The sequence below is a fragment of the Rhineura floridana genome, chromosome 4, assembly GCF_030035675.1.
Source record: "Rhineura floridana isolate rRhiFlo1 chromosome 4, rRhiFlo1.hap2, whole genome shotgun sequence".
NCBI lineage: Eukaryota > Metazoa > Chordata > Lepidosauria > Squamata > Rhineuridae > Rhineura > Rhineura floridana.
In genome coordinates this window covers 185,042,638-185,058,257 of record NC_084483.1, presented here as the reverse complement: position 1 = coordinate 185,058,257, position 15,620 = coordinate 185,042,638, and the positions used below count along the sequence as shown (strand labels likewise).

Sequence of the window (15,620 nt, the reverse complement as noted above, 5' to 3'; positions counted from 1 at the left end):
CTGTAATCTGAGGCAATGTTTATATTGTCAGTCCAGGACACGGGGATTTGCAGTCTTGGATACTCTTCCAAAGCAACATTCATTTGCTAATTACCTCAGCTAGACAATGACTTGTAGGCTGATCAGCCAGACACCTTTGACCCATAACGACCAGACTGCCCTTAACCCCATGAACTTATATTTCCCCTGAAATAAATACACGTCATTGTGAATCCAGCCGCAGTTTTGCCTCTGGTATGATGAGCAAATGCAGGGGAACGTCTTAAAGCTAATTTATAAACACAGAAGTTTCCAGGTGCTTCTAATTGCGGCAGCAGCTACTTCCTTAGTGGGACCTACTGTTTTTGTGCAGGGTTTTAGTCTGAAACAAAACTTGTTTTGGCTGGTTATTATATAATATTAATTATATTATTGTTTTATTTTGGTGCAAATCTCTTTGTAATCTGCTTTGGAAAGAACTTTTCTCAAAAAGTGGTCGATAAATTTTGTGAAATAAAGAAATAAATAAGGTGTCTTTTGAACCTCAGTGAAAAGTTGCAGGCAGTTTTATGTGAAACGTGAGCAGGGCTCCAAAGCATCCTATAATGCTTTTGTCTGTTTGAGGTGAAGCTTTCACACACATCCCTTTGTTGAAAAAGGAGGGATCCAGGGAGAAAAAAAAAGCTGTGAAATTCTTTTTCTGCAACTGGGGGAGACAAAGCCATTCTTACTTTTTTCACACCCGTGAGGGGTAACTTGGTGCTTCCCTTCCCCTTTGCTTTTAAAACTTTATTGTTCCACCAGCACAAGTGACAAAGGAGCTGCAAAAAGCAGTCTTGTTGTGGGTCATCATCCTGGGAAGGGCTGTAGCTCAATTACAAAGCACAGGTTTAAATCCAGAAGGTCCCAGGTTCAATCCTCAGCATTTCTAGGTTTTTGTTGTTGTCATATGCCTTCAAGTTGATTACGGCACCCGGTATTTCCAGGTAGTCTCCTATCCAAGTACTAACTAGGCCTGATGCTGCTTAGCTTCGGAGATCAGACAAGATCGGTCACTGTCTGAAACCCTGGAGAGCTGCTGCTGGTCAAATTTCCAATGGTCCGAGTTAACATAAGGCAGGGTCATGTTCCCTCACCCTTATGCCTCTGTTTCTGCAATGCTACATAGCATCATTCCTCTCTCTGTGTGTGTTGAAAATGCATCTTTACTTTTGTGGTCTATGAATGGGGCTTTTGAAAGTAGGAGGCATTTTTGGCTTAGTGCTAATTCTCACCATCACTAACACGAATTAGGATAATCCCTTTGCAACCTGAGGGAGAGTTTGTACAATTGCTCACTGTGAATTGTAGTCTGTTTCGCCATGTTTAGGTCATGTAGTCTGTTTATATTTAGCACATCCCTAACAACTCTACCACTTTTCCATCAAGTTAGGGCCACTGAAAATAAAAGATGTGACTGAACTGGCAAATCTAGTTCATCCAATCTCATTGTTTGGTCATGTACACTGTGAGATGGCACCTGTCTTGATCCTCCTTTAAGATTCCCCTGTTGCTTTGCACATGAATTGCTGGACATGTGTTAAATTGTCTTTTTCAAGTACCAGCTCATGGGAGGCTTCTTTCAGGATTTTATTCCTAATGCTGGTGATATTTGTAGCATGAATACATTGCAAAGAATGGAAAGCAGTAGGAAATGACTGCACACACGCAACACATCTTTCTCCATGGAATTTGTTTATTCATCTAGTAAGAGCCATTTGAAACTCAATGTTATAATGTTTCATACAAAATACAGGCATTATGAAATCTCAACAGCATCACAAACTTGTTTGCAAATAAAGGAAGGTATTGTGCGGGGCTTCCTTGAGGATGCTTCATTTTAGAATTGTGGATGCAAGAAGGGGAAAAGGGCCATTTTGTTTGGGATGTTCTGAAGCCGTTCTGGACACTGAATGAATTTTGGTCCCCTGCATGGCTAGTGAACATCAGTCAAAGGCTCCAAAATTAATCTTGTTGAACAAATCAATTTGTATGTTTTGTAAGTCTCTGGAGATGCAATTCAACAAAAGAGAGTCTCGACTAAATCACATATAACTAGTACAGCTTTATTGTTTTGAATGGATTTAAATGCAACTAGATTTTGCTGGATCATGCCTTAAGGTATAGTATTTTTCTGCAGAAGGACAAGTAATACATTTAATAAATAATATCAACAATAATAGAACAAGAGCTCCAAAAACAGCTGTTAGGCAAAGGAAGGTCATAGCATGTATGCTGAGGCCAAACTGGAACTCATAAAATCCACCCAGTCACAGAACATAATGGGAGAAATCTTCTTTTGTTCACTCCACATGCAAAAAAATATAACTTTAACATCTTAGAGACTCTCAGATACAAAGGTGAGATTTATTAAGTATTTCTGTAGCAGTGGTCCAGGAGTTCCCAGTCTCACACAGGTCCTGGTACACACAGCACCATTCCAAGGTGCTCTCCATCCCTCAACCCATACCCTTTGGAATAGCAGTATATGGTGATGTAGCATCATTTACAAGGGTGTAGTGGGGAGAAGTGGTGGCTGCCAGGAGAACCACTGCCATGGTAAGCCCCCCATTGCCAACCCTCTGAAAATCACTGAAACGCCAAATTTCTGCCTCCAGAGAATGGGATGCAAAAATAGAATGGAGGCACTTCGAAAGGGCAGCAGATGGCACGGATTGAACAGTGAAGGAAAACCAGGTGCGCTACACCTCTGAGCTATGGCCTTACCACATATCCTGTGATACCTCATCATTTTCATGATTACAACATGATTAATGTACATGGCATAAAACAGACCCCAGAGTGCTCCTATTTTGTAATGTTTGGACTGTGAAGGCCTAGTCTATGCTAGTGAGGTGATGTTGGTCCCTGAGAATGAGAAAAGTGGAGTAGTCATGGTAATCCCTTTTTTTATTAGATAAAGAAAACCCTGCTCGTAGGAAGTACAAACTTCAATAATAATGCAACAGGGCTTCAAAAGTGCACACACCCTCTCTCATTGTTTAGTTGTATTAATGCTCCCTTCATAGAAAGATGTACTTGCTCAGCTGAGTGGGAGGGGCCAACTGAAATGGCCATAACAGACTGATCAAAAGCAAATGATAAGGCCACTGAAATACCAGCACAGAAGTTCCCTGAAGATCTGACTCTGATGCCTGAGCTGGGAAGAACAACATGAAGAGGAAAGAGGACTATTTGCATGGAATAATGGGCTGTATTCAAAACAGCACTAAAATGAATGTTCCATCAACATTAGGGTTTTTCCTTGCGCAATGGAACGTTCTCCCTCCCCCCTCCCCGTGGACTTGTGAAATCTGTTCTGAGAGTTCCCCCAACTCTCTGAAGCAGATTTGGGGATGGCATGGGCGCTCACGAAAGCCCCATTGTGCAAGCAGAAGTCTTTGTGCAAGCGGAAGTTGCACAATTATTTAGTTGAATACCACACAATGTGTTTTTCTCCATCTATGCCATGTACTACATATACATTGCATGAAGTTGATATTTTAACATCCTATGGTGCAAGATTAGCAGTATGTCAGTGTAAGCCCCCCCCGTTTAAAGAGTCTTTGGGACAAAAGGGTCTGTTCATCAGTTATTAGGAATGAAATGATCTACAATAACACCTGCTTGTTGTGTGTACAGAAATGCCTACAGTTCGATCCTATACTTCTGTGAACACAAAGAACCTACTGCCTTTTAAAGCGCAGGTGACTACCTTTGTTTGGCTGTCCCATTCTCCTTTGGCTAACTCTCAAGGAACTGCAAGCCAGTGATGACTCTGGCAAAACTGGATGCCAGCCCACAGTCTTGCATGCACACTTTCTCTTGTGTGAGTGGGAAGGGCCATAGCTCAGTGGTAGAGCATCTGCCTTGCATGCAGAAGGTCCCAGGTTCAATCTCCAGCATCACCAGGTAGGACTGGGCGAGACTCCCTGCCTGAAACCCTGGAAAGCTGCTGCCAGTCAGTGTAGACAACACTGAACTAGATGGACCAATAGTCTGATTCAGTATAAGGCAGCTTCCTATGTTCTTGTGAATGCACACACAGAGAGGTATACACCTCCTCCCTCAGCTGATTTATATAAATCAGGTGAAGAGAGGGGATATGGTCCCCTTCCCACACATCAAATGACTGATCGATGACCAAGGAGGGGGCAATCTGCATCCCCGTCTGGGCACTGGTCTGGGTAGAAAGGTTTAAACCTCTCTGCGTACCCCAACACTGTGTCTACATTAAAAAAAAATCTTTTAGCTGCTGCCCAAATCAGTTGGGTGTTGGAGGATGGGGTACATGTGATCTTAACAGGCTTAGAGCAGGGGATAGCCAACATGAGCCTTCCAGATGTTGTTGGACTGTAACTCCCATTAGCCCCAGCCAGCACTGCCAATGGTTAGGGCTGATGGGAATTGTAGTCTGACAACATCTGCAGGGCTCCATGGTGGCCACCTGACATAGAGGCCACTGTGCCTTCCTGCAGCTGCCTCAAAAGCCGGGAAACCTTGGACCCACTAACAGGAGCCCTCCACAGTGCAACATTTTGCCACAGGTCCTACTTTTTAAACTATTTTGCATGGGGTTTGTTAATGGGTGGGGACTTCACTGACCGCAAGAGTTGTATCTGTTTACAAGGAATTTAGCCCATAAAATGAAAGTGAGAAAGATGGGAAGCAGTGTATTTTTTACATCAGAATGTAGTCTCAGTCTTAGTATCATGTTGAGACAGTATTTTGCAGCGAGTCCAACTCAAGTGCTAAAGCAAAGTCAGACGTTTTATGCCAAGAGTGAATTGGCAAGGTCCTCCCACTCCCCCTGTCCCCGGAGTCTTCAGACTAGTCAGTTCCATTGCTCGTGCAAGTCCTGTTTTTGCAGGCTATGCAGTGGTGTAAAGATGACAGCATGATGCAGACTTGGGAGAGGTGGCATGTTGCTCATCAGTAATATCACAGACACTGTCCAGCAGATGCCAACAACATGCACAGAAGCCATGTATTCTGACCTGCCAGGTGCTTGACAAACACTCCTCCTCCTGCCCAGTGTTCCGTTTTTGCAGTTCCAGGCAGGCAGCAAGGACAGGAGAGTATATGAGTACCTCCTGTGCTATCATGCAGTTCTGGTGGTTTATGTTTTGGGTGAAGAGGGGTTCAAGGCAGCGCTGCAAATCACAACAGCCCCAGCAGCCAGAAAAATAATTGCATTTCCCCAGCAACAATATATCTTGAGATTTAAATGCTGGGAAAATGTAACATCCCTGAAACATTTCATTGAGTAAAAGTTTCTGAATTCTAGGCAACAAACGAGCAACACCTATATATTTATTGCACTGTAAACAGATTGCTTATTTCCTCTGTATGTTATTGGAACTACCTCCACAGAATGCATGTGCATGGAATACATTTATACCATCACAGTTCCCTGGGAATAACCGTAAATGGGATGACAGGGCAGCTGGATTCAAGGTCCAGAGCTGTCAGGAAGCACTCAACAGCGGCTTCGTTTTTGCCCAGAGCGTGAAGTACTTCTCCAAGGCTGTTCCAGGCTTTGTGGCTGGTGCTCTGTACCTGGACTGCATCCTGCAGAACCTTTTGAGCCAAGCTTCTTCGCCCGAGCCTGTTCAATACCAGTCCCTGCCAAGGAAAAACAATCCAGTGTTAGCCGACAATAACACGAAGTCGTTCAGTAGCATCCCTGGTGACAGAATCAGATAGGAAACTAGGAAGTGGCCTTATACTGAGTCCGACTATTGGTGCATCTAGCTCAGTATTGTCTGCACCAGCATTCCCCAACCTAACGACCTCCAATGTTTCAGACTACAACTCCCATCATCTCTGACCATTAGCCATGATGGCTGCAGCTGATGGGAGCTGGAGTCCAAACCATCTGAAGGGCACCAGGTTGGCGAAGGCTGGCCTAACCTGACTCTCAGTGGCTCTCCAGGGTTTTGGACAGGAATCTTTCCAAGTCCTGCCCACAGATGCTGGGGACTGGACCCGGGACTTCTTGCATGCAAAGGACATGCTCTATCAATGAGCTACAGCCGTTGCCAATGTGCAACGTGAGGGGAAGCTCAATATGACAACCAACTTACTCCCCAGCTTGTAACCTGAAAAAATATGTCCGTTTTCCTAATGAACTCCAGTTTGTCAGTCTCTCATTGCAACTGTTCCTTGACACTTACAGTATAGCAACTCTGAGGTCAGTGAAGGAATGTTTAGGGAAGAATGAAATACTCCCCAATAATTTCAGCCTGTTCTGTTTTTAATGTCTGATTTGCGCCATAGGAACTACCTTGTTGGGACCAGGCAAAATGTCCATTAGCTAGTGGCCATCACTACATCTTGCGGCAGTTAATTCCATACATGAATGACATATTTTGTGAAGATGCACTTTCTTTTGTCTGTCCTGAATCTATTGCCAATAGTAACGATGCTCCAAGTCCTTCATCCTTTTCGATGCCCTTTACTGTGCTTGTTTTATCTCTGCAAGATCTGTCTCGGGAAGGGAGCTTCACACATTATTCTAAATATAGGTGCACCATAGCTTTATATAATAGCATTGTGATATTTTATTCCTTTTTCAATGTAGGGCCTGTACAGTGTTTGACCAGTGTATGCATATTACATGCAAAGCTTATTACATGTATATTCCAGGGAGGTGGGGAGAGTTAGATATGCTAGTCTGTTTATTCACTATGGATTGTATTCAATATAGTGCAGCAAACTGTTCCGTCAGTACAAGAAGGGCAGACAAATGCTTATATTGCCAGCACCCCAGCCAGGTTAACAGACTGCATCAAAGCAACTTCAGGTAAGGGTTCAATTCTCACGCAAGTTCATCTATTTGTGGAAACAGGTTTCTGCTTGTGGGCTGATCCTCGTTCCCATCACCTACATAAGAGGCTGCATAAGTAAGGGTGTGATGGAGGTGGGGTGGAAAAGAGGGAGCAACATCTCCTTTTTCATCAGCTCAGTTTGCTGGCTTCAATTCAGCAGGGGTGCTTCCAGACACGGATGATTTAGCATCATCCGATAATTATTTAGTGTCACCCAATCATTACTGTTTTGCTTTAAGCTAGAACTGGAATAGCAACTCTGCTTCCAGACTTCTGTGATCCAAATAACTTTATGCAGCCAGCTGGGCAGCCCCTCTTTCCCCAGCCTAAAATGTAGCGAAGGAGGGGGATTATTTTAATTGGGAACATGGTGTGTGTGTGTGTGTGTGTGTGTGTGTGTGTGGGAAAGGGTTAAATCCTCCCTCCTGTTGCATTCCTGAACATGATCCCCACCTGCTACAATTAAACGGGGGGGGGGGAGAATAAAAGAAATGGATATAAAGGCATGCAATTTTGGTAAAGGAAACATTGAAGTAATAGAGTGGATTACTAAAGAAGATCATAGAGAAGAAAATGGCTGGAATAATCTAGGAAACAGCTAGACTACAACTGGCCAGAATAGTTGCTCAAGGAGTCATCTACTGCCAGGGATATCATGCCGTTGTTCCATTGTGTTAAAAAAAAGCTGGATTGACATTGTTCAGATGCCCTGTAAAAAGTGAATGAACCAAGTACTATTATTTCGCATTAAATGGCCATTGTGGAGACCTCCCAGGATATTGTGCCAGCTGCCGTGTCCATGGAACATTCCCTGGTCCTCCTCCTTATGCAGATATCCTTTTCCTTCATTCCACCAGTCCTCAGTTCAGTAGAGCACAGGACGCAGCAGGAGAGAGATGGTTGTACAAAATGCTGACAGTTTCATGTTTCTCAGAATTGGGTTGAAATATTACAGCCTCAATAAAGCTTTTTTTTTTTTTTTTTGCAGCTTTGTATTTTTGACTCCCTGAAGCTGGTATGACATATAGCACTGAACACTTTGTTTCCCTGAAGAATCCACCCTTTGAGAGATGCTGAGTTCTGGCAGAATTTTCTATATCCCCATGGAGTCTGGCAAGCGGTAAACAATGCCTTCATGTTGTTGCCATGTAGGGTCCAGCTGGGATCTGCCCACGATGCAGAATGGAAAGGGAGGAGGGGAGAGAAAGAGGTAGATTCATATATCCTCCCGCAAAAGGACAATTTACATTTTTAGCTGGGCACTTTTTTTTGTAGGTTTCCTAATGAAAGTTCAGTTTCTCAGTTTCCATAGAAACTCCTCTTGTTGAGGTGCATGAATAATTTTATAAAATCAGCAGAGATCTTAGGGAAGATTAGCAATTAGTATCCTTTTTATTTTTAAAAAAAGCAAATAATTAATGGCATCACCCTACCGGGCAAGGTGGAATGGCTTTTCCGTTTTGTTCCTCTATACAAGTTTTATTTATTTTCCTTAGATCAGTATACAAGTCACGAGAAGGTAAAGCCTCAGGATAATTAGGAGTCTTTTTAATACCCGAGGGGCTCTTAACTCCTGTTTGCATTCAGTCATGTCCCAAGGTGGGAAAGATTTTCACTGTGTTTGTAAGAACATAAGGAAGAGGACTGCTGGATCAGACTAAGGGTCCAAATGGTTCAGCATCCTGTTTCCCATAGTGGCCCATCAGATGCCTCAAGGAAGCTCACTAGCAGGCACAGAGGCAATCATTCTCTGTCACTCCTGCCCGCCAACAACTGGTATTCAATGGCATGATACCTCCGGGTTTTATTTATTTATTTATTTACTTGTTTATAACCTGCACTTTCGTAAGAATATATCAACGTGGAATGCAACGCATAAAAATAAAATAAGTAAAAACAACCATAAAAACATAAAGGATCAATAAATACAAATTGGTTAAAAAGAGAAAATTCAAACTGCAAAGGCCTGAGAGTTTGGAGCTTCCATTAGGCTAACATGGAGAGTAGCAGTGGATTCCTCCATGAATTTGAATAATCCCCTTTTAAAGCCATTTAAGCCATTGCCTTTTGGGGCAGCAAATTCCCTAAGTGAATTCTGCATTGCAAGAAGAAATGCCTGCACCATGCATAATTTCAAAACTCCTCCCTTCATTACTTTTTTTTCTAAATTAAAAAGCCCTGCATTTTGTAGCTTTCCCCAATGTGGATAGTGCTCCACCACCCTCTTACCATTTGGTGACCATCCCATTGACTAATTTAGCATACATACAAATGGGAGAGGTCCTGTGGCACCTCACTTCGTCACCAGAATTTCTCAAAATGATCAACAGAGCGTCTGCAAGTACATCAGCAAGTTCCTTTAGTACCCTAGGATGCAATTCACCTGACCCTGAAGGCTTGAACTTCTTTGGGGGGGTGAAGCATTTCCTGACCAACTTCTTATCAGTCTTGGACTGCAACTCGGATCCCTCACCAATTACATTTCTTACATGAGCTTCCACATGTTCTACCTTCTGTCAACTATTTCGCCATTGCACACACACACAAACACCATTCTTACTAAGCAGTAGACCTACTCCCTTATCCCTCATCCTTTGGACATACCTGAAAAAGCCCTTTTTGTTGCTACGGAAGGCCTAAAAACCAAAGAACTAAGAAAATATTAGAGTAGCACATGGTTCCCATTTTCAGTTCCCACTGGGAAGCCATTATTTGGCAGGCAGGAACATTACACAAATACGAAAATATGCTCTAGCCCAGTGATTCCCAACCTGGGGGTCGTGACCCCCAGGGGGGCCATGAAGAGATCCAGAGGGGCCGTAAACAGGAAAGAAATGAATTATTTATTAATTTTCTTAAAAAAAAGGTTTCTCTCCCTGGACACTGTCTGCTCCTCACTGCCACTGCAGATGACACCTCCCCCTTGCTCCAAACGAGAGGGGAGGACTTTTACTGAAGTGCCTTAGCATCTTCAGGCGCACTAAGGGCAGGCATCTTCCTATAAAATACATGGCAGATGCCAAAGGAGGCTGAGGGTGGAGATACCAGGAAGAAGAGGGGATTACTATCACTGACTCCTGTCTCCTCGCACTGCAGCTGCTGACGACGACCTTACTCAGAACGAGAGCAGAGGGCTTTTAGTGAAGCAAAAACAAGCAAGGCTGCAAGGAAAGGCTACTTTCCCCCTACTTTCCTGGCAGCCAGCCTGCCTCCCTGGAGGGGAGGAGGTCATAAATTTTTTTGAGCTTTTAAAGTGGGTCCTGTACTCATAAAGGTTGGGAACCACTGCTCTAGCCCATGGATGGGGAGCCTCTGGCCTGCAGGCCACAGCCCTCTCTATATTGCTCACCAGATCATTTTGGGGAAGCCATACCCACCCGCCCTACACCTGACATCATACATGACATCAGGTGTGGGATGGGTAAGAGTAAGAAGAGGGCTTCAAGGAACAATTGGGAGCTTAGAGTAGGTTCCCGATGCCTCCTCTGCTGGAGAATGCAAAGACAGGAGTGTGCCTTGCTCAAAGGAGCAGGGAGGGAAGTGGTTTCTATTTGATGGAAACTGTTTCCGTACCCCAGCACTACCAATTGAAGCCGCCCTGCACGGGGGAGTTTACAACGCCGCTTGCACTGTGGTTCCCAAGCTTGGGAGTCCTGTGCTAGGGATTTTGATAGATGGGCAGGGCAACCCACTGGTCAGTCATGTGATGTCATAATGATGTAACATGATTTAACGTGATTGACAGGTGGGTTACCTCGCCCTCCTGGCAAGGTTGGCCCGCAGAATACGGCTAGTTAAAGATCTGACTCCTGAAGTCAAAAAGGTTCCCTACGCCTGCATCTCTACAGGGCAAGGCCGAGACATTATGAGGGAAACGTGACTCTTGACCTTATGTTTTCTTTGTAATGCTATTGTGAGTGTAGGGGTAATCAGTGGGTTCACGATGGGTTAAGTAGTTCTCCCTCTTGTCCACTGATCTTCTCCTGTCAGCCCTTTCCCTCACCTGTACATTTACCATTATTTTTGCAAATGTGGGGTGTGGGCCATGCATTTTCCAAGACAACATATCTGCACTGCTGGGAGCCAGCTCCATAGCTATAATTACCTAGTAATCAAAATATGCAAGCAAACTCTCTTGCAGGGATGGAGGTCCACATTTTTAAGCAAAGTCTCCTAACTCACACTTTTCTGGAGGAGTGCACAGATTATTCTTCAGATTTTGCACTTCACCAAATTTTGCAATACACCTCTCCGCTCAAAAAAAATACCAAAATGCATTTAGAAAAGGGGATTTTAGGATAAAATAGAGTTAGGAATGTGGACACTTGGGATAAATATCTGTATTGAAAGATGTGTTTTGTGATAAAATATATATTTAAATTCAATTTCTGTATGGATTCTTTAAAAAATAATCACCGATTAACATGTTAATGGGATAGAATGGACTTAAGAATAAACACGTACAGAATTGACTGGAAATTGTGTGAAGTATCCATCCCTATTTCCTTATATGGAATACATTTCAAAGTGTCTCTTTCTTGGAAAACGACGTCTGTAAATGTTAGAAATCCAGTGGTCTTTGGATGGTGCAAAACACCCTCCCCCACAAACCCCAATAAAATAAAAATAACCCCCCCAACAATCCAAACCTATTATAATGGTTTGCTCTCCCTGGTTACTTTTTCTGTCCCTGGCAGTTGTTCTCCTTCCCTCGCAGACCCTGACATGTGAAGATATAAAAGAAAGGGGGATTCTCAAGCAACTGCCCAAAGAAGGAACCATTTGGGCATCGCCTCAAGTCCACAGCAGCTTGCAAGATGTCAGTCATTTAATCTTGCATTTGCTTCTCGACACAGGGCAGGTCATGTGACATGGCAATCTATAAACTTTCAAGGCCGATTATAAAAAATACATGAAACAGTAAAACATAAAGCAGGCTGCCTGCCGGGGCAAGTCAGTGGGTACCTGCCAAGTGCGATGAATCAAGCAGCACACAACTTAATGTGCCCCTTTGCAGCAGTGGAAGGGAAGGCTTTGCTTTTCAGGACTGCCTTGAGGAGACAGGTCAGGAAATTATTTATTTATTGCATTTGTATACCGCCTCATAGCCGAAGCTCTCTGGGCAGTTTACAATTAAAAACATTAAAAACAAATATACAAATTTAGAAACACATTTTTAAAAAGCAATTTAAAAACACATGCTAAAAGGCCTGGAAGAAGAGGAAAGTCTTGACCTGGCACCGAAAAGATAATAGTGTTGGTGCCAGGTGCACCTCATCAGGAAGATCATTCCATAATTTTGGGGCCACCACTGAGAAGGCCCTCTCCCTTGTTGCCATCCTTCCAGCTTCCCTCTGAGTAGGCACCTGGAGGAGGGCCTTGGATGTTAAGCGTAGTGTATGGGTGGGTTCATGTCAGGAGAGCCATTCCATCAGGTATTGTGGTCCCAAGCCATGTAAGGGTTTATAGGTTAAAACCAGCACCTGACTGAAATCTACCTGACTGCACTTGTGCTGCCGAGGACATACAATATGGCTGCTCCACACTTTATATGCTGCAAACCCAGCTTTGCCACTATGAGTACATGAGGTGTGGAAAATTCCTGTTACGATACACATGGCAGGGGGCCCTAAATGGTACATTGCAGGGGGGCCTAAATGGTAGGGATGCCTGCAAAGCTTCATATTTATTTATTTATTATATTTATATCCCACCTTGCCTCCCAAAAGGAACCCAGGAGGGCAAACTGGCGATAAAAACACTAAAAACATTGGAAAACATCTTAAATACAAAGCCTCTGAAAAACATATTTTAAAACGGACTGCCTTCAAGTCGATCCTGACTTATGGCTACCCTATGAATAGGGTTTTCATGGTAAGCGGATTCAGAGGGGGTTTACCATTGCCTCCCTCTGAGGCTAGTCCTCCCCAGCTGGCTAGAGCCTGCTACGCTTGCCACAGCGGCACAAGCCAGCCCCTTCCTTGTCCGCAACTGCCAGCTGGGGGGCAACTGGGCTCCTTGGGACTATGCAGCTTACCCACGGCTGCACAGGTGGCAGGGCACGTAACCCCTGAGCCACTCCCTGTGGGGGTGATCTTTAGCTGGCCCTTTACACCCAGGAGACACGAGCGGAGATTTGAACTCACAGACTCTGGACTTCCAGCCAGGCTCTCCTCCCCACTGTGCTATACCAGCTGTCAACATCTTTGAAAACATCTTTGAAAAGATCTTAACAAACAATTCCAAAAGAGACACAGACTGGGATAAGGTTTCTACTTAAAAGGTTTGTTGTATACAAAGCAAGGTATACAGGGAAAATTCTGTAGCTCAGTGATGGAGCATTTGCCTTGCATGCAGAAGGTCCCAAGTTTAATCCCCAGAATCTCCAGACAGGAGTGGGAATGTTCCATCTGAAACCCTGAAGAAGTTGCTGCCAGTCAGTGTGGACAATACTGAGCTAGATGGACCAAAGGTTCTGATTCAGTATAAGGCAGCTCTCTAAGTGCCTAGAAATCAAGGGGGATGCTCATTAACTCTTCGTCATCTTGCATAATGGCATGGCATGCATGACCCATAATGCCATTTCTTTCTACAGCATTTATGTTTCAGCTCTCGTTAGAAGATGTCTCTCTGGTCAGAGATCCAGCCCAAGCTACGTGTTCTCAGAACCCAGATGGACCTGCCTCTGCTTCTTCGCCATCTGTAATTAACCAACCATCCTTCCATGCTGTACAACACTTAAGTTGAGAGTCTAGGATTTTTTGTGTGCACACCTACAAATATAAAGTGTGAATATAATCAAGTTGGGCACAGGGCCTTCCTCCCTGCAGACAAGGGCATCACTTCAGATTTCACTGCTAAGAACAGGTTCTCCAGTTGGTTTAACTACACACACTTGTGTGTACTGAAGAAGTTACCAAGAAGCAGGACATTGTGGTGGCCACTTTTCACCCCTTCGTGTAAGACAGGTGGGAAACTTCAGGCCTAGGAGCTACATGTGGCCCTCCAGACCTCTTTGTGTGGCCCTTAGGATTCTCCCTAAGCCACACCCTTTACTAAACCTACGTCACATCCTCCATGAGTGTTTTTGCCTGCCTGGAATGTGTCTTGAATTCAGATAATGGCTCTTGCTTGCCTGGAATATAGAGAATATAATATGTGGAATTGTTTTTAAATTGTGTCTATACATGGAATTGTTTTATGTATGGAACTGTATTTATCTGTTTATACATTTGTTTTATGGTTGTAACTATTTCATTTGTTTTATATTTTATTCTAGGAGACAGAGAGGGATATAAATGAATGAATGAATGAATGAATGTATATTTAATTGTTCTAACCTGCCCTGGGACCTTGTGGTGAAGTGTAATAAAATTAATACATAAAAGTTTTATCCTGCTCTTCTGCCAAAAAAGACCCCCAGGGCAGCTTACAAATATCAATGAGAAGACAGTTCTTGTCCCCAAGCTCACAATCTGAGGGTTACGGCACAAAAGGAAAAAAGACTGGGAAAGAGTAAGGAAAAAAGCAAGCTCAGGCACTAATTCTTAGTCACAGAGATCATGTCAGAGTTTATTCTAATGTGCAGCTAGACACTTTTTTGTGCGATGTCAAACAAATTGTGCAGTGTGAAATATTATTTATTTAATTAATTAATTTGTATACTGCCCCATAGCCGAAGCTCTCTGGGCGGTTTACAACAATATGTTTTTGTGCAGTTTAGCATATGGGATTTAATAAAGACCAGAACTATCATTAGAAGCTAAAATGATGAGACTGAGGTTATCATACTTTGGACACATCATGAGAAGACATGATTCATTAGAAAAGACATTAATGCTGGGAAAAACAGAAGGGAGTAGAAAAAGAGGAAGGCCAAACAAGAGATGGATTGATTCCATAAAGGAAGCCACAGACCTGAAGTTACAGATCTGAACAGGGTGGTTTACAACAGCTGCTACTGGAGGTTGCTGATTCATAGGGTCGCCATAAGTCGTAATCAACTTGAAGGCACATAACAACAAAGTTTCTCAAAAAGAAATAGATGAGAAATAATAAAAAGAAATAGAAAATGAAGATAAATACTACTTCCCTGAGAGTGTTGAAGAAGCTGAGAGCAATGCCGTCAGGAGTCTAGACCAAGAGGCTAGACTCCTAGCAGGGGCACCCATGGTGGAATGGTCAAAGCTGAGACACCAGACTAAGATGCATCCAAACTCAGAGGAAGGCAATGGTAAACCACCTCTGAATACCTCTTACCACGAAACCCCTATGAACAGAGTATCCAAAATGCAATACGAGATAGTGCTGGAAGATGAGACCCCCAGGTCAGAAGGCATTCACCGAGCTACTGGGGAAGAACAAAGGACAAGTACGAGTAGCGCTGTGACTAATGACGCAGCTGGGTCAAAGCCGAAAGGAAGCCCAGAGGCTGATGCGCACAGATGCGAAAGGAGAGTCCTGAGTTGTACGATGCACACAATAGGAACATGGAATGTGAGAGCATGAACCAGGGAAAGTTAGAAATTGTCAAGCAAGCAATGGAGCGTATCAACATTACAATACTTTGAGTGAGTGAATTAAAATGGACAGGAATGGGGCATTTTCAATGGGGCAACTACAAAATATTTTATGCAGGAAATGAGAAATTAAGAAGAAATAGGGTTGCTTTAATAGTCAGAAGTGATGTAGCAAAAGCAATTAGGCGCTATAGCACAAGGTCTGAACGAGTGATATCAATGTGATTAAATGGGAAACCTATTAACATAACCA

At 43.5% G+C, this 15,620-nt stretch overlaps 1 protein-coding gene across 3 annotated transcripts in view; it reads right to left on the bottom strand.

Moving 5' to 3' along the window:
• Positions 1-1,705: 1,705 nt before the first annotated feature.
• Positions 1,706-15,620, bottom strand: part of TTC7A (tetratricopeptide repeat domain 7A) — a 316,394-nt gene continuing 302,479 nt past the window's right edge. For all 3 annotated transcript variants that reach the window (XM_061625444.1, XM_061625445.1, XM_061625446.1), the window contains one exon: positions 1,706-5,643. In XM_061625444.1, coding sequence (XP_061481428.1) covers positions 5,422-5,643 — 222 coding nt within the window. In that variant the 3' untranslated portion in view covers positions 1,706-5,421. The remainder of the gene's footprint in view (positions 5,644-15,620) is intronic.